Source organism: Arabidopsis lyrata (assembly GCF_000004255.2).
Source record: "Arabidopsis lyrata subsp. lyrata unplaced genomic scaffold ARALYscaffold_1, whole genome shotgun sequence".
NCBI classification, from domain to species: Eukaryota; Viridiplantae; Streptophyta; class Magnoliopsida; order Brassicales; family Brassicaceae; genus Arabidopsis; species Arabidopsis lyrata.
Window position 1 is genome coordinate 8,155,962 of NW_003302555.1, and position 18,373 is coordinate 8,174,334.

Genomic DNA, 18,373 nt, shown 5'->3' on the forward strand with positions numbered 1-18,373 from the left:
TTACAGAAAACATTTTATAAAATGGGATAGAGAGAATAATGTTTTTCGTAACATTTTTAGTGAGTGGTAAATTATATAACGGTAAATTCTGTACCGTAACAGTATAAAATTACCAATCAGAACCAAGAACCCGAACATCCGGATAAATGCGTTACGACATGAAGAAAATTTTGTTTGAGGCTTGAAGCAATAATTAAAATACTTATTAAATATCTAGATATTTGCCTAAAAATTGCAAAATGGAAGAATTGCAAACGAACAAAAAATTTGACATTTTAAATTATTTCTCTTTCTATCTCTAATTCACAGCGTCGGGAACGTTTTTTCGTGGAAGAAGAAGAAGAGCTCTCAACAAGCTCAACGACCAAAACTTCCGACACGAAGACTTTTTATTTAATTTCCCCTTTTTGATTTTTCTTTTTTTTGTTCCATAATTCTCGATACTCAATCTCTTCTTCTTCTTCTTGGTGATCCTCATGACATAAAAATACGATTTTTATTCTTGCACCAAATTTTTTGACTTTGGATTAGCGTAGAAATCAAGCACATTCTGGGTTTATTCGTGTATTAGTGGACATTGATTTTGTCAAAGCTACGTTTTTTTATAAAAAAGTTGAATTTCCTTTTTTCTTTTCTCTTTAGTCTTTTTTATTTTTCCTTCTTCCCCATGTTATAGATTCTTAGATTCTCCCCCAAATTTTGAAGAAAGGAGAGAACTAAAGAGTCCTTTTTGAGATTCTTTTGCTGCTGCTGTTGCTTGATTAGATCATTTCGTTGATTCTCGATTTTTGTGGGTTTCATAAGCTTATTGGGATCTTATCTGATCCAGGATTTTCTCAAGGTAAAGGGACAATCTTTAGCTTCTTTGTAGCTGAAATTACTTGATAATTCCATGTCTTGGATTCTGATTTCGTGCTTCTTTTTTTTTAATTTCAAATTCATTTGGAACTCGTTTGCTTAATGGTAACAGGTTTTAGGGTTGTTTAGTCATTGTTGTTAGATTCAAAGTGCTATTATTGTTCTGTGGCTTTTGATGTTTGAAAGTGAACTAGTGTTTGGGTTTTTGCTTAATCAGAGAGATTTGACGATTTTGCAGGCTACATTGCCTATGAGCAGATAGTTTGTTTAGGCATTATGGGTTGGTTTAACAAGATCTTTAAAGGCTCTAACCAACGGCTCCGGGTGGGGAATAATAAGCACCATCACAATGTTTATTACGATAATTATCCGACTGCTTCACATGATGATGAGCCTAGTGCGGATACAGATGCTGATAATGATGAGCCTCATACACAGGAACCATCTACCTCTGAGGTCAGTATGATCCAGATGCTTACTGTTTACTTAAATTGTTTTAAATTTTCTGAGTTTGGAGATCATGAAGTAGTGAAAAAGAACACATATATAGAATTACATAGCTCTGTTATGTACTGTTATTTCAAATTTTGTGCTTATTCTTTACTAGGATAATACATCCAATGACCAGGAAAATGAAGACATAGACCGTGCAATTGCATTGTCTCTTTTAGAAGAGAATCAAGAACAGACAAGTATAAGCGGTGAGTTCATTTTCAGGATTGTTTTAGCCAAACAGAAATATGAAGACATAGTTATGTTATCGGATTCTGTTTGCTACAATTTTTCTTAAAAAGTAATGGACACAGGGAAATACTCGACGCCGCCGGTGGATGAAGATGAGCAACTTGCTAGAGCCCTACAAGAAAGTATGGTAGTTGGGAATTCACCACGTCACAAAAATGGAAGTACATATGATAATGGGAATGCATATGGGACTGGAGATTTATATGGGAATGGACATATGTATGGAGGAGGAAATGTATATGCAAATGGAGATATTTATTATCCAAGACCTATTACTTTTCAAATGGATTTTAGGTATGTAGATAGCCAATCATCTTTAGCTGGCTTAATTTGGTCGATGTGTTAGTTTAGTGTCCAGCCAAATAACTTGTCAACAACTTGTCTGCATAGAATTTGTGCTGGCTGCAATATGGAGATTGGCCATGGAAGATTTCTGAATTGCCTTAATTCACTATGGCATCCAGAATGTTTTCGATGTTATGGCTGCAGTCAGCCGATTTCTGAGTACGAGGTGAAACCAAGCTCTTCTATATTCTCTTCATTTGTTTTCTGGGTGTACTTAACCTTTAGATTTTATCTGTAACGTGTTTCTCTTTTTTTAGTTTTCAACATCAGGGAACTACCCTTTTCACAAGGCTTGTTACAGGGAGAGATATCATCCAAAATGTGATGTCTGCAGCCACTTTGTACGTAAATCTCTGGCCTTTTCTATCGTTTAAACCCAGATTTAATGTTTTTTTTTCCAGATCTTGCACTTATCGTCTGTTGCTTTCTTTTTCCGAATGTAAATTTTTTGAACAGATTCCAACAAATCATGCTGGTCTTATTGAATATAGGGCACACCCTTTTTGGGCTCAAAAGTATTGCCCTTCTCACGAACACGATACTACCCCAAGATGTTGCAGTTGTGAAAGAATGGAGGTGGGCTTTCTTCTTCACTAAAATGTCCCCAAACATACATCTTCTACTCAAAGTCAAAACTTTTTTTAGCCGGAAATTGACAACTTATGTTTATTTTTGTAGCCACGGAATACGAGATATGTTGAACTTAATGATGGACGGAAACTTTGCCTTGAGTGTTTGGACTCAGCGGTCATGGACACCATGCAATGCCAACCTCTGTACTTGCAAATACAAGACTTCTATGAAGGACTTAACATGAAGGTAGAGCAGGAAGTTCCACTCCTCTTGGTTGAGAGGCAAGCACTTAACGAAGCCAGAGAAGGTGAAAAGAATGTGAGTAAAGAAAAGACAATTATCCAATAACAAGCTTTTTTTTTTTTTTTTGGTGCAAAATCCAATACTAAGCCTTGAAATTATCATCACATTCTATTTCTAAAGTATTAAACCTTTTTCATTTTGCTTCTTAGGGTCACTATCACATGCCAGAAACAAGAGGACTCTGCTTATCAGAAGAACAAACTGTTAGTACTGTAAGAAAGCGATCAAAGCATGGCACAGGAAATTGGGCTGGGAATATTACAGAGCCTTACAAGTTAACACGGCAATGTGAAGTTACCGCCATTCTCATCTTATTCGGGCTCCCAAGGTAAAGGACTCGTTTTACTTCCACTGAATTGATCTTATGTCACAGTTCAAGCATTGATGGTTTTACTGAATTTTTGTAGGTTACTTACTGGTTCGATTCTAGCTCATGAGATGATGCATGCGTGGATGAGGCTTAAAGGTAAATTTTCTTACTCCTCTAACTTCTTATTTTACTACTTCTTTCTCTATTATCACATTGTTGAAAACTTGTTTCGCTTCGGTATTATATTGTGGTCATAAAAAGGATTCCGAACACTGAGCCAAGACGTTGAAGAAGGTATATGTCAAGTGATGGCTCATAAGTGGTTAGAAGCTGAGTTAGCTGCTGGTTCAACAACTAGCAATGCTGCATCATCATCCTCTTCTTCTCAAGGACTGAAAAAGGGACCGAGATCTCAGTACGAGAGAAAGCTTGGTGAGTTTTTCAAGCACCAAATCGAGTCTGATGCTTCTCCGGTTTATGGAGACGGGTTCAGGGCTGGGCGGTTAGCGGTTCACAAGTACGGTTTGCGAAAAACACTTGAGCATATACAGATGACCGGTAGATTCCCGGTTTAAGAACCCAAATGGACAAGGTCTTCTACTTTATTTATAGGATCCTTGGTAGATTATTGTTATAAGCTCTATTCTTTTGGTGGAAATTGAACTCTCGACCATATTCTTATGTGTAATCATTCGATGATTCTTTTGTATTTCTGTGTTAAAATCCATCAGAATCAGATTCAGTGTTTTCTTTGTAATTGCTCTCTCTATCTAAATTCAACCGAACCAAACCAAACCAAACCAACCGAACCAAATACCAATTTAAAGGTTTCTCCTTTACACTCTCACTCTTCATCGCCGATGTAGTCGTCGTCAATCGTCGATTAAATGTGTTACGAGTTAAGATATTACTCGTCTTTAGAATTTTGAGCTACATGGTCCTAAAAATATATGGACTTAAATTTCCTATTAGTCGATTAAGTATTGAATCAGTCAGACCTGGCCTTCTTTGACATTTTGACGAGTTTTTAACATTATTTTCATCTGCTTCGACTCTTCTTCGACTCTCTTCTTCGCCTTCTTGAATTCTTCTTCCCAAAACAATCCTTCTACGCAGCTCTCTTTTGTCTTTTTGCTTTTGGATGAAGACTTGCCTTGTAAGCAACCCATGGCTTGTGCTAGGGGTAACTTATCAAACCATGATCTTAAAAACCTCGATTTCGATTTCTCTTTTTGGTCCAGATAAGATGATGGGGAAGCTGAATCAATGGAGGTTAGTGAAGTTGAACTGGTTCTTGAGTTCTGTTTAGGACGAAGCTTCAGGGTTTGTGTTGTTGGAGTCAAAAACATAGGGTTTATCCGTATTGTTGAACTATAGCCAATTCTCCCAGAATCTGAGAAATCTCCGAACTCACCTCGTGAATTATTCTCAAACCTCGAATTTACACTCGTATCACGTTTGATTCCGACAGATGAATCTAAAGGACAAGAGTTTCCAGTTAGATTTCCCGAGAAACTTGAAAAAGAAGAAACAGAGGAAACGTTTCCACGACTCTTCTTCTTAGGGTAACTTGCCATGCTCTTGGACTGAGAGAGAAGTTTCTTCGAGGAAGACGAAACAGAGTCAGGTCGAGAAACCGGAAGAGATTTGAGACGACGGAAACGGGTTTCGTGATTAGAGGGAAGAGCAGAGTCGTCGGTGAAGCCAGAGCAGTTGAGTTTGGCGACTTGTTCAAGAACGTAGTGATCTTTAGCTTGTGAAAGCAGATTCGCCACAGCTAAATCGTCTTTACCAGTATAAAAAATTGGCATCTTCGTCGATTTGGTTTAGGGTTTTGGAGTTTTTTCTTGGGAGAGAGAACGATGCTATGATTCTTCTTCCACGCAAGAGCTAATTCATGCACTTATAATAATCATCGTCTATAGATTCTTTCTATTTTTGTCTGCTAAATGTCCTTTTTTTTTCTCTGGTGAAAATATGTTAATTGTCCATTTTCATAATTTGTAATCGATCGAGTTATGAAGATAATTGTAGAATTGACTTAGATATATATATATCTTCAAACGAAATTCCTTTTTTTTTAATAATAAGTATATATTCAAAAAGTAAAAATTTTAGAAAATACAGAAAATTGACAATAAATAATACTGATACAAAGAAGCAATTATTCAAACAAGGCTTCTTGTTATCCAGTTTTCAGTAACAATATCAAAAACTAAATTGAAACTTGAAAATAAATGGTTTATAATATAAATGTAAGAACAATATTAAGCTTTTACAAGATAAAAGTAGAAATTCTACAAAACCAAGGGCCTCTCAACTGAAGAAGTTTTACCTTTTTAACCAAAAAGTATCAAAAACTTTCGCTATCTTTCTCAAAGTTTAAGGCTTTTCAGGGATCTCCTTGTGTCTCCATCTTCTTGCTCAACCTGAAAAAGACATACATATGTAAGAAAACATCGAAATCGTAGACACAACAACATCTGCTTGCAAATTATTTAAGCTATCTTGTGGAATCTCACCTCAACAACTACTCTTGATTTCTTCTTTGCTTTTCCGTTATCATCAGACTTCTTTAAAACCCTTCCTTTTTTATGAATCACAACTTGTTCTTCAGCATCATCGTTCTCCTCGTCATCTGAGTCTGTAGAGAGTTCACGATCGGGTTAATATAGTTTCTCAAAATGCATGGATTCAATTATTGAGTGAAAATAGTGAAAAAAAAGAAAGAAACAGGAGGGAGATGAATATTACCATGATCATCACCTTCAAGATAAGACTCCTTAGATGGAAGACCAGAGAAGTCTTCCATGTCTTCTTCTTCCTCTGCTTCGAGTTCATCATCGCCTTCAACATATTCAACCACTCCTTCCTGAGATATAATTTAATGAAATGAAGATCAGTAGAAAGAGGTTGCATCTAGGTTTGATGGACTACCAAAATTACACGGCTTATACAAAAGTACCTCCTCCTCTTCTTCCTCAACTTCTTGGTTGAGTTCGATTTCTTTATTAATAAGTTTGTCAAACGCACGCTGTGAGAAATTGTATATGTCAGTAGGGTAAATGCCTGTCTTCAAACGTTCCATCAACTCGTTTTCAATAGCCTGTAAAAAAAGAATCAGCACTATCATGAGAACCTTGGAACTACAGTGAAGCAAGTAAAATCAAAACACATAAACAACAAATCGTGACCTTATCCAACTGAGCTGCTATTTTAGCCTTATCCTCTCTTCTTAACTCCCTCTTTATTTGCCTCCTAGGCCTAGGGACTACTACCTCCCTGTCATTCAAAAACAAAAGCACAAAATAATTAATCACAACAAGAAAAGAACTAGACACTTGTAAATCAAACAAGATACCAAACTACCCAAACAAAAACCAGAAGGGGACAAGACCTTGTTTTCAGAGCAAGTTTCCTCATACGAATACGCATCTGAGTCATTTTAGTCAGTCTTTGTTTAACCTTATGCTGCAACAACTTGGGCCAGTACAACTGCCACACGCAAGAAGAAAAGAATTAAAACCCACCAAATCATAAGACATTGACGTTGCTAATGAAGAAGAAGAGTAAAGAAATAAACTGTGGCAATAAATCTCAAGCTCACCAAGTGTTTGTCAATCATTTCAAGAGCCATCTCATAGTTAACAGGCAGCTTAACTCTCTCCCACAAGTTCTTTGGCATGTGAGCTCTCTCAATAGTCTTCATATATAAATAAAACACTCCTGAGTAAACAACAACAACACAAGAGAATCCATTTGTAAGAAACCACCACAACAACACTAAACTCAAAAGAAACATCTTTCTAATTACCCTTTACTACATCAACTAAATCAACACCCAATCCTAACTATTCCAACACAGAATCAGCTCAAAGATTGACTCTTTTTGGATTTTTAAAAATTACCATCATGGTCTCGGATGGTGGCGTATCGGCTATTGGCAAGAGGGCAAGAGCTTCGATTACAGATTCCGGTTACGTTATATTGGTTTCTGCAGAAGATTCCAGTCTCGATTCTACAAAGCAAAAGAGAACAAATTGAGATACAGATGAAATTGAAAGCTGAGAAGTGAGGATTAAAAAGACATACTTGGCCATGTAACTGCAGTGCTTGTGCCTGATGACCTGCCATATAACCTCATCGTGTTGCATCTTTCACGGTGAAGCTTAAAATCTGGTAAAGAGTTTAGCTTTCGGGGGATATTTTAGGGTTTATGAGAGAAGAAGAAGAAGAAGCTGTGAAGGACGGCGGCGAGCAACTGTCGTCGAAAAACTCCAAGGGGAAGTGATTAACTAAATTTGATATTAGGGATTCATCTAATGGGCCTCATAGCCCAATTTAACAAAGCCCAAATGATACTCTTATATAAATCCCACTGGCCACTACCAACAAATTAGTTCATTTCATATGTTTTTTTTTCTTTTTTTTTTTTTCTTCAAACACCATTTCTATTAAGATATCGGAAAGAGACTCTCCGCTAGGGAGAGCCAATCAGGAACCGACGAACTTACATGGGAAAATAGATTGTTTCGAGCCCGAGCTTTTTTGGCTAAACAATCAACTCGAGTATTAAAACTACGAGGAAGAAATCTAATACTAAACGAAGGGAAAAAACAAACAAGTGACCGGAAAGAGGCCATTTCTGCTACGAAAGAAGGCCAAGCCTCTTGGTTGTCTAGGATAGATATCAAGTCAGAGCAATCAGATGCGAAGGCGCCATTAGTAATGCCTAGCAAGATCAAACAATCCATTGCCCAAAGAATCAATCTCTGCGTGGAGCGGTGAGAGGCTTCTTCTCGAACTCTTTAAGCCAAGTTGAAGAATACAGTCTTGGTCGACTAAAACCCAACCATGTCCACTTAGAGTGTCCTCCGAGTGCCAGGAAGCATCAATCTGACATTTCGAGATCCTGGGAGCGGAAGAGGGAAGTAGAACCGATCGGGCGAGAGGCTCGGGATCTATCGCTTCTTTCATGTTTGCTTTCTTCCAAACATATGCTTCTCGTAAGGCCAAGGCCAGAGTCTCCTGAGGAGGTTCTTTGAAATTTTCAAAGCAAAATCTGTTTCGACTTTTCCAGATATACCATAATATCCATGGAAAGAGTTCCAGAGTGTCCTCTTCTATTCCGAATTCTTTCCCACGCCAGAAAAGAAAGTCAAAATTATAGAAGAGGGAACTCCTGGGAAAAATGTGTCCTGAGGTGGGAATGGGTGATAAGGCCCAAATTTGCCTCGAAGGCGGACAATAAAAAAGAAGATGGTTTATAGATTCTTCAGGACCCCCGCAATGGGGGCATCCTTTCTCATTGCCAATATGGCGATAGGATAATCTCTGATAAGTGGCTAGACAGCCTGAAACACATTGCCACACGAAATGCATAAGCTTTCGCGTAGTTTTTAACTTCCATACCTGTGCCTGAAGTGCCGAAACACCAGGTCCCTGAAAAGGGGGGTCACAGGTAGGACGAGATAACTCTCGCGCGGCCTAGTATCCTGATTTAACAGAATAGTTTCCGGATTTGGTATGCGACCAGCTAAAACCATCACTCAAGTAGGTACGACTTGGAGGAATCCCTAAAATAAGTGGAATGTCAGCGGGGTCAATCAACTCTTGAAGGCGCTCCAGCTTCCAAAGCTTTATTGACTGATCAATTAGGTCATTGACATATAGAAGAGGGTCTCTATTGTCAAGAAGACTCTTAGCAGCTCTCGCAGGAATAGTGGGAATCCACGGGTCCTCCCAAACTTTGGTTAGCATTTCGGAGCCTATGGTTCTCCGAAGACCCGAGACAAGGAGAGGTTTGGCAGCCATTATGCTTCTCCAACCATACGAGGGCCGATTCGAGCTTCCTATGTGTAAAGGGTCGCTATAGCGAAAATAACGTCCTCTTAAGACCCTACTTAGAAGAGAGTTAGGAAATCTGATAAGACGCCATAATTGCTTAGCCAGTAAGGCTAGATTAAATTCCTCAAGCGTTCTAAAACCGAGACCACCTTCAGAATATGGTGTACAAAGTTTATCCCACGCTATCCAGTGAATGCCATTGCTATTTTCGTTGGTTTTCCACCAAAAGTTTGCAATGACACTGCTTAATTTTGATCGAATTGCTTTAGGAAGTAGGAAGCACGACATTACGTATGTCGGAAGAGCCTGCGCAACAGACTTTATGAGGACTTCTTTACCACCTTTGGACAAGAACTTTGCGGACCAGGTATTGAGCCTTTTTTGAAGCCGGTCTCTGACAAAGGAGAAGACTTGAACTTTTGAGCCATGAATATGTTCAGGAAGGACCAGATACGATCCCATACCCCCATCTCGATGAATTCCGATTGTCGCTTTAATGGTATTTTGGGTTGTATTATCCACATCATGGTCAAACATTACCGAGGATTTAGCAGTGTTTAGCTGCTGTCCTGAAGCCTCGCCATAGGTCTGGAGGATATTAATAATTTCTCGACCTTGCGTCGGGTCTGCTTTACAGAAAAATAGGCTATCATCGGCGAACAGAAGATGTGAGGTGGACGGACTGGCGCGGGAAATTTGAAGGCCTTGAATACGACCATTCCACTCGGCATCTTTAAGTTTTGCCACCAATGCCTCTGTACATAAAATGAACAGGAAAGGGGAGATAGGATCACCTTGGCGAATACCCCTGGATGGTCTAATGATACCTCTCGGAGAGTCATTTATAAGAACTTTATACGATACCGAGGAGATACAGCAAGTGATCCAATCAACCCATCGTTGAGCAAAACCCATTTTCAACATTAGGGCCCTAAGAAAAGACCATTCCACCCGGTCGTAAGCTTTACTCATATTTGTCTTTATAGCCATGAATTTTTTTCCTGCAAGCTGGATTTGTACGGAGGGCATGGAAATTTTCCTGCACTATAAGAATGTTATCTGTGATAAGTCGTCCAGCCACAAAGGCGGATTGAGTCTCGAATATAAGGTCCGGAAGAAGTTTCTTAAGCCGAATACTCAATACCTTCGATATGACTTTGTACCCAATGTTACACAAGCTGATTGGTCGAAATTCCGCCATCTTCCTTGGTCTATCTATCTTTGGGATCAGACAAATATTTGTCTCATTGAGGCGATCATCAAAAGATCCAGACGAGTGGAAGTTTTGGACTAATTTAATTAGGTCTGGTCCAATCAAGTCCCAGAACTTCTGGTAGAAAAAGGCCGTCATCCCATCTGGACCCGGAGCTTTATCAGGATGGAGAGAGAGAGGGATCTTTTAACTTCTTCCGGGAGATATTTCTCTTGTGAGCTTTTGATTCATATCCTCCGAGGTTAATCATCCGACAGCAAAATTCTCCTGATGCTCCGATGGTCTCCGGCACGCGTTGTTTCCTATCAGTTGCTTCCGCTTCTCTATACTCGTTGCTTCTCCGAAGCCTCGAGAACCTTGCGCCGCGAGCTTCGAGGAGGAAACGGGCGAATTCGACCCGAATTACTCGAGCGGGTCTCTCGTTTGCTCGTGCTTGGCAGGTACGAAGCATTACATGATCTATCTCTCGATTTCTCAGATGAACTTCTCAATTCCATCCTCCGTAGATTGAGGCTTAATCCAGAGGCATGTGTCGAGATTTTTAATTTAGCTTCAAAGCAACAAAAGTTCCGGCCTGATTACAAGGCTTATTGTAAAATGGTTCACATCTTGTCCAGAGCTAGAAATTACGGTCAGACAAAATCGTATCTATGTGAACTGGTTGCTCTTAATCACTCGGGCTTCGTTGTCTGGGGGGAGCTTGTTCGGGTTTTCAAGGAATTTTCCTTCTCTCCTACAGTCTTTGACATGATACTGAAAGTTTATGCAGAGAAGGGTATGGTTAAGAACGCTTTACATGTGTTTGACAACATGGGAAAGTATGGAAGAATTCCTAGTTTGTTGTCTTGTAATAGCTTGTTGAGCAATTTGGTCAAGAAAGGTGAAAACTTTGTGGCTTTACATGTTTATGATCAGATGATTAGCTTTGAGGTTTCTCCGGATGTGTTTACTTGCAGTATTGTTGTTAATGCTTACTGTAGATGTGGGAAAGTGGATAAAGCCATGGCATTTGCGAAAGAAATGGATAATTCATTGGGTTTGGAGCTGAATGTGGTAACTTGCAATAGTTTGATCAATGGATATGCTATGATCGGAGATGTTGAGGGAATGACAAGAGTATTGCGTTTGATGTCTGAGAGAGGGGTTTCTAGGAACGTTGTTACGTTTACGTCGTTGATTAAGAGTTATTGTAAAAAGGGTTTGATGGAAGAAGCGGAACAGGTGTTTGAATTGGTAACGGAAAAGAAACTTGTTCCGGATCAGCATATGCACGGTGTGTTGATAGATGGATATTGTCGTAATGGTCGAATCTGTGATGCCGTTAGGGTTCATGATTATATGATTGAGATGGGAGTAAGAACAAATACAACCATTTGTAACTCCTTGATCAATGGGTATTGCAAATCTGGTCAATTAGTCGAAGCGGAACAAATACTTACTCGGATGAATGATTGGAGCTTGAAACCAGATCATCATACATACAATACCCTTGTGGATGGGTATTGCCGGGCTGGTCATGTTGACGAGGCTTTAAAGCTTTGTGGTCGAATGTGCCAAAAAGAAGTTGTACCAACAGTTATGACTTACAATATTCTTCTTAAAGGTTATAGTCGGATTGGTGCTTTTCATGATGTTTTGAGCCTTTGGAAGATGATGCTAAAAAGAGGCGTAACTGCCAATGAGATTAGTTGTAGCACCCTACTCGAAGCATTGTTCAAGCTTGGCGATTTTGATGAAGCTATGAAGCTGTGGGAGAATGTCTTAGCAAGAGGTCTATTGACGGATACGATAACCTTAAATGTAATGATCAGTGGACTGTGTAAAATGGAGAAGGTCAATGAAGCCAAAGAGATTCTAGATAACGTGAACATTTTCAGATGTAAGCCAGATGTGCAAACATATCAAGCGTTGAGCCATGGGTATTATAATGTCGGAAATTTGAAAGAAGCTTTCGCGGTTAAAGATTTTATGGAAAAGAAAGGAATCTTCCCCACCATAGAAATGTATAACACTCTGATATCTGGTGCTTTCAAGTATAAACACTTGAATAAAGTAGCGGATCTTGTGATCGAGCTACGCGCAAGAGGATTAACTCCTACTGTTGCTACATATGGGGCTCTTATCACCGGCTGGTGCAATATTGGAATGATAGATAAAGCCTATGCTACATGTTTCGAGATGATAGAGAAAGGGATTACCTTAAATGTGAATATTTGCAGCAAGATTGCAAACAGTTTGTTTCGGCTTGATAAGTTTGACGAGGCTTGTTTGCTATTGCAGAAGATTGTGGATTTTGATCTGCTTCTTCCTGGTTACCAGAGCTTGAAGGAGTTTCTTGAGCCTAGTGCTACAACATGTCTTAAAACACAAAAAATTGCTGAGTCTGTCGAGAATAGTACTCCTAAGAAGCTCTTAGTTCCCAATAACATTGTTTACAATGTTGCTATCGCAGGTCTCTGTAAAGCTGGGAAACTCACGGATGCTCAAAAACTCTTCTCGGATTTACTATCCAGTGATAGGTTTATTCCAGACGAATACACATACACGATCCTAATACATGGATGTGCTATTGATGGTGATATAAACAAAGCCTTTAACCTGAGGGATGAGATGGCTCTAAAAGGTATTATCCCGAACATTGTTACATACAATGCTTTGATAAAAGGCTTGTGCAAGTTGGGGAATGTAGATCGTGCTCAGAGGCTTTTACGTAAGCTTCCACAGAAGGGCACAACACCTAATGCTATTACCTATAACACATTGATTGATGGACTGATTAAAAGTGGTGATGTTGCTGAAGCTATGCGCTTAAAAGAAAAAATGATTGAGAAAGGCTTGGTTAGAGGATCCTATAAACAAGGGGATGTTGACAAACCGAAGGAGGTTTTGGATCCGGGAGTTAAATTGGGGATCACAGGAGTGACAGAAATGAATTCGAATGAGCATTATGATGATAGGATAGTTTCTGAAGCATGCGTATGATGATGAAAAAAATCCTTACCTCTTGTAAAACCCTTCGAAACATCACTATGAGTGATGGGTAACAGGAAAGGAGGCTACTAAGAATCTCCTCCATTGTTGTGGTATGATTGTATACTTCAAGGAAACAGTGTATCGTCTCAAGATCATATGAAAATTGTGATCGTCAGCTCAAAATCCATCACTTGGATTCAAATTTGTCGGCCTTTTCTTCTGATCCTTGACGTCCTTAAGATATGAGACATCACATTCATGGAGCCTGAAGTTTCGAGCGGCCTCAGGTAAGCACACATTACACTTGTTCATGAATCTTTTCAATCATGTTTGACAAGCTATAGTGTTTAGGATAGGAGACAAAACTGAGAATGTTAACTGTCTTTGTCAGGTTTATTGATAAAGGGCAAACGATCGATATCAGTCAGTGGTTTTTGATAAGCTGATCAACAGATCAAACCAGTAAGCTCTCCATCTCACGGTAGTTCTTGTTCCTTCCAAAGCCAGATAAGACTCTGTGATCATATATATGTACCATATAATGTTGGATGTAACAAATGTGATTGATTAATAAGTAAGTTGCTTCAGATCAACACAAGCTATTGATTTAAATTGACGAGCCAACTCTTTTTCCTTTTTAGAATGTGAACAACAACCAAACCTACCTTTGATTGTGTGTGTAATCTGCCGAACCGGAGAGCTTGTTCCGGTCTGTCTCGGTTTAATTTTATTAAGAATGGTTTGATTTGAGACACGGTGGGTCCATAGTCAATAGTATTGTCACGTGTTGCGCAGAAAGCTCAGTCTCACAGTCACAGCTTTGAGAAAAAATATTCAAACTAAAAGTCTAAAACTAACAAATTTTTGCATTTTGATTTATTTTTGAGAAATACCCTAGAAAATTTAATAAGAAAGTAAACAAATAATATTAAGTAGTATTTTAACCATATAGAAAAAATTATTTAAACAATATATATTACTTTTGATAGGAAAAAACTACTGTTAAATGGTAACCCACTCGTAGGAAGAAAAAATAGCATAATCTGCCACTTAGTGGAATTTCTTTTACCATCAAAATGCCGAATATTTTAAGTTTAAGACCTAATTTATCTTTGTAATTTTACTACATCATACTGGATTTGGAGGGGACTTAGTTTTTTTTTTTTATATACAAGGAGGTGAAAAATAAATGTACAGTGAATTGTTTCTTTAAAAGAGAGTCTCAAAGGTCAAACTGTACATTAATGTATGATGGGACCTTGCTCGTGCTTTTCCTTTCTTTCGCTCGGACCACCGACACTCTGTCTCCAATTATTTCCTAAAACTTAACCTAATGATTTAATTTCGTCGACATTTTAATTAAACAATTAACATTATGGATCTATGATTCAAACAAGCATGTCGCGGGTGACTCTGATTTCTTTCCTACTTGGTTCATTGCTACTTTCCAAGGATATACGAATTACTTGCAAATTTCTTCAAGAACATGATCTTTTCTCAAGTACGTTACTATTTGTAAATTATTTGCTAGTATCCACTATCCACCCGATGGAAATATACATGGAAAGGAGCTTTTAATATGGTTTGGTTTTCTATGATTTGGTATTTTTCATAAGACAAAAATGAAGAAATAGCGAAAGTTTAGACACGTGATATTGTTTTAATTTTTAAAGACGGATGATGGAAATTCGAAAATGAGGCAACACATGTGCTCTTCAACCTACGAACCGTCTACACATAGCTAAAATCCGACAATGGACATTATGTACCTTCATTTACAATTATAGATTCTTATGTTTGGCAATTTAAATTCGGTTTCTAAAGTTCCATTCCCCATATGCACAACGCTAACGCAGCGTTCTTAAATGCTCAATAGTTCAATCTCTTCCATTTTACATTCACTTCTATAATCCAAACATAACCGATTAAATTAACAACCGTATAATATGTAAAAATGTTTTTATTTCTTACTCATATAAATTCAAAAAGTTACGTGTATATATATGTTCCATTTAATCTCTCATGTTACCAAATGCAATCGCATTAATTTCATTAAAGGTACCAAATAAACACTTTTGTTAAAACACTAATTGATAAAATAACACTTTTAGAAAATGTTAAAATTTTAGCCACGTACTGTTTTTCATTCTTTTGGTCACTTTTTATTATTCTCTGCTATACTCCAAAACAAAACCGATGAAACCAACAAGGAACAAAAGCAAAATGTTTTTTTTTTTCCTTCGGTTATAGTATGATTTACGAATCGATGTACAGTAAAAACAAAAAATCACCTGTATATATGATATGTACCGGTATAATAATATAAGTAAACCGAGACTGGTTAAGAATCCAGCGCGAAAGGCGTTTGAAGAAGATCATACGGAGCCCAAAGCGCGTCTAAAGGACAAGGCCGACCAGCGTCAAGCCTGGCCCATGGCTTACCTTTCCCACTCCAATGCAACAGACTCACCGGACCAGGGTGCAGATCTCTACACAGTCCTCTGAAATTATCACCTCCTAAACCATGCTGGTTCCATCGATGATTAACCGGTTTAATCAAACCGGCGAAAACCAGCAAAAACGGTGGTAACGAACCGAGTTCGTAAATTCTCATTCTCTTTTGCATCGCCATCCACTCTTCGATGCGTGACGTGTACGCGCCTTCGCGCCACCGCGAGAGATCGATCACCATGACTCCGGTGTTGAAGTAGCAAGCTTTTCTATCGACGAAGGTTAAAGAGAGAGTTGGATTTGACCAGAAGGTTGATGTGAAGTAGGAAGTGAAATTGGCGTTGCAGTATTCCGGCGCGGCGAGGACTGAATCACGGCCGAGATCTGTGGCGGCGAGTTTTGCGATGTCGTCGACGAGGATCAGATCAGAGTCTAGGTAAACAACGCGGCGGACGCAGGGAGGGAGGAGATCAGCGAGGTAGCTTCTTGCGTAGTTTAAAGGACAGTCTAGTGCGGAGCGGATAGAGGAGGAGATAAGGCGAGAGACGGAGGAGACGTTGAAGACGTAGACGGTGAAATCAAGGTAAGGGAAAGAGGAGGAGATGGTGGCGCGTAAGGAAGACGCGTCGGCGGAAGCAGAGGCGACGAAGTGGAAAACAATGTTTTCAGGGCAAGAAGAGTGTTGGAGGACGGAGAGAACGGCGGCGACTGAACCGCGAATGTAGGCGGCGTCGAGTGTCATCGCCACGTGGACAGCTCGACGGGAGCAGAAGATTGGTTTGGCGGCCACGTCATCGTCGGAGTCATCGATTGGGGGGCAATCTGCTGAATTGTAAAACTGTGGGGCTTCTTTGAATTTTTGAATAATTGGAGAGGCGGAAATGGGATTATGAAGAAGAAGAAGTGAGAGGAGAATGAGAAGAAGAAGAAGATGTTGGGACATGGTTTCTTTCTTTCGTCTCCGACGACTCTCTGATTGTATTGGAAGGTTTTGTTTCTCTCAAACTGAGAATTGAGAAACATGAAGAGAAGAGCTGTCTCTAAAGACTTTTTATCATGTGTGTGTGTGTGTAAGAGAGAGGAAAATTAACAAAGGGTTTTGCTTAGATTTTGGGTTTCTCTCATCAAAAATTATTTATATATTGATTAGATTCCAAGCCATTTTCATCATATTTTTATATATTTTTTTGTCTAATCTTGAAAACTGAAACCTATATTATTGCGTCAGAGCAACAAAAAAATGGTCAAATTATTTACTGAATTTTTCGAATGCAGAAGTGTGGAATTTTTCGATTTAAATGTTTTTTAAATCGAATGCAGAAGTGTGGGAATTTATTGTATCCACATGATTACCGAAAATCAGTGTAGATCCACGTTATAGGCTATAATGTATATTAATTGGTGATTAAGCTATTTATTAATGAGATTTGAATATTTATAATTTTCTGTTTTTATTTTTTCTTACTACTAAATGCACAAAATAAAAGAGTCATGGAAGTTGATATATGACAATGATAAGCGCTTATCAAAAACAAATTCATACACGTAATATCGTTATATTTGTCTCTGCATACAGTACAAACAAATAGTTTTTGGAATTCGAATTTTTTGGATAGATATATCTCGAGAAATTATTGAAAATTATGTGGCTAGTACTTGGTACGATTCACAATTGCAGAAGAATAGGAGCAAGACAGAAACGTGAAATGAATGTTTTGAGGATAATTTAACGAGCTGACAAAATAATGAAATATAATTTTATATACATGACTTTGTCAATAATTCTTGTGGTTGAGATGTTTATGTTTAGCTTCAAACTTTATAGTAAATCTATTCATTTTTGCTAAAAGTTTTTTAGTTTTTTCTTTGAAGTTTCTATTATGGTCCTTTGTCACTTTCCATAATTCCATGACTACGAAATTTATAGGTGAAATGAAATACAATTAATAAATAAATTGGATCTATTTGAAAATTCCTATTATACCGCCGATTTGCATTTTACATATATCTGCCACGCTATTTTTTTTTTTGCTTATTGGTTCTAGTCTTTTTATTTTATTTTTAAATGTTAGTCTTTTATTTTCAATGATTGTTTCTTTTCTTTTTTTTAAGAAACTTTTTTTGGATCATGGGGAATGGGCACATGGTCAGGAAGTGGGTTTCCCTTTTTCTTTTCCTGACGAAATTCAATTTTTCTAATAATTGTAATAAATAAAATTTGAAACTAAAATCTATATACCTATCATGCAAATTAAAACACGTATTAATTAGTTAAAAATTAATCTATGGTTTTAACCGACAACAATTCATTTCCAAATTAGGAGAGCAAATAAGCAAGTCTTTTCCAAAGAATGCATTTTGAGTATAGTATTAAAACACATTAGCTCGTTTTGTTAGTACTGATGGTAATTATGTTGAATAATCAAAATTAAAATCTATACTAATAAATAATTAAAATATTATAAAAAATTTCCATTATACAATAGTACTAAGAAACACTCATAAAGATAAACGTAGAAAAGCAAGACGCGTGGGCCAAACGTGAAGTGGAATAATATCTCAAATCGTAATGGTACGACTTTTCTTTCATCACCAAATGTGAATTCGCGAGTACTTTTGGGTTAGAGTCTTTAGATTTTATACCATGTCATTTTTGTTTTTGTTTTTGCATACCTTTTTGCAATTTTTTTAAGTGTTCGTTTTATTTCAAATAAATTCCTTTCATTATGTAAAACACCCGCGATTGAGCTAGACAA

The 18,373-nt window shown here is 38.0% G+C and overlaps 5 protein-coding genes across 8 annotated transcripts; 2 read left to right on the forward strand and 3 right to left on the reverse strand.

Moving 5' to 3' along the window:
* The first annotated feature begins 251 nt into the window (after window positions 1-251).
* LOC9329100 (protein DA1) lies at window positions 252-3,890 on the forward strand. Of its 4 annotated transcripts, none has more exons than XM_021010842.1 (11): window positions 252-841; window positions 1,097-1,314; window positions 1,466-1,559; window positions 1,665-1,896; window positions 1,993-2,113; window positions 2,205-2,288; window positions 2,404-2,523; window positions 2,626-2,838; window positions 2,973-3,151; window positions 3,231-3,289; window positions 3,395-3,890. In XM_021010842.1, the coding sequence occupies exons 2-11, from the start codon at window positions 1,135-1,137 to the stop codon at window positions 3,706-3,708; spliced, it is 1,596 nt and encodes a 531-aa protein (XP_020866501.1). In that variant the 5' UTR covers window positions 252-841; window positions 1,097-1,134; the 3' UTR covers window positions 3,709-3,890. The 4 variants fall into 4 exon arrangements, with proteins under 4 accessions (XP_020866501.1, XP_020866502.1, XP_020866500.1 ...); XM_021010843.1 differs by having other exon boundaries at window positions 255-841; window positions 1,487-1,559; window positions 1,653-1,896; XM_021010841.1 differs by having other exon boundaries at window positions 256-841; window positions 1,653-1,896.
* A 164-nt stretch (window positions 3,891-4,054) lies between these two features.
* On the reverse strand, window positions 4,055-5,233 carry LOC9326389. The gene has a single exon (XM_002892992.2). The coding sequence runs from the start codon at window positions 4,942-4,944 to the stop codon at window positions 4,126-4,128; it is 819 nt and encodes a 272-aa protein (XP_002893038.1). The 5' UTR covers window positions 4,945-5,233; the 3' UTR covers window positions 4,055-4,125.
* A 100-nt stretch (window positions 5,234-5,333) lies between these two features.
* Window positions 5,334-7,406, reverse strand: LOC9329101 (protein MAK16 homolog). The gene is made up of 9 exons (XM_002892993.2): window positions 7,226-7,406; window positions 7,042-7,151; window positions 6,741-6,859; window positions 6,531-6,628; window positions 6,328-6,415; window positions 6,099-6,239; window positions 5,888-6,005; window positions 5,656-5,777; window positions 5,334-5,562 (listed from the first exon to the last, which is right to left on the reverse strand). Exons 1-9 carry the CDS (start codon window positions 7,285-7,287, stop codon window positions 5,509-5,511), a joined length of 912 nt encoding a protein of 303 aa, XP_002893039.1. The 5' UTR covers window positions 7,288-7,406; the 3' UTR covers window positions 5,334-5,508.
* A 3,009-nt stretch (window positions 7,407-10,415) lies between these two features.
* On the forward strand, window positions 10,416-13,790 carry LOC9329102 (putative pentatricopeptide repeat-containing protein At1g19290). Its single transcript, XM_002890281.2, has 2 exons — window positions 10,416-13,453; window positions 13,558-13,790. Exon 1 carries the CDS (start codon window positions 10,464-10,466, stop codon window positions 13,173-13,175), a length of 2,712 nt encoding a protein of 903 aa, XP_002890327.1. The 5' UTR covers window positions 10,416-10,463; the 3' UTR covers window positions 13,176-13,453; window positions 13,558-13,790.
* A 1,491-nt stretch (window positions 13,791-15,281) lies between these two features.
* LOC9326390 (probable galacturonosyltransferase-like 1) lies at window positions 15,282-16,853 on the reverse strand. Its single transcript, XM_002892994.2, has one exon. The coding sequence runs from the start codon at window positions 16,558-16,560 to the stop codon at window positions 15,508-15,510; it is 1,053 nt and encodes a 350-aa protein (XP_002893040.1). The 5' UTR covers window positions 16,561-16,853; the 3' UTR covers window positions 15,282-15,507.
* Window positions 16,854-18,373: the final 1,520 nt, after the last annotated feature.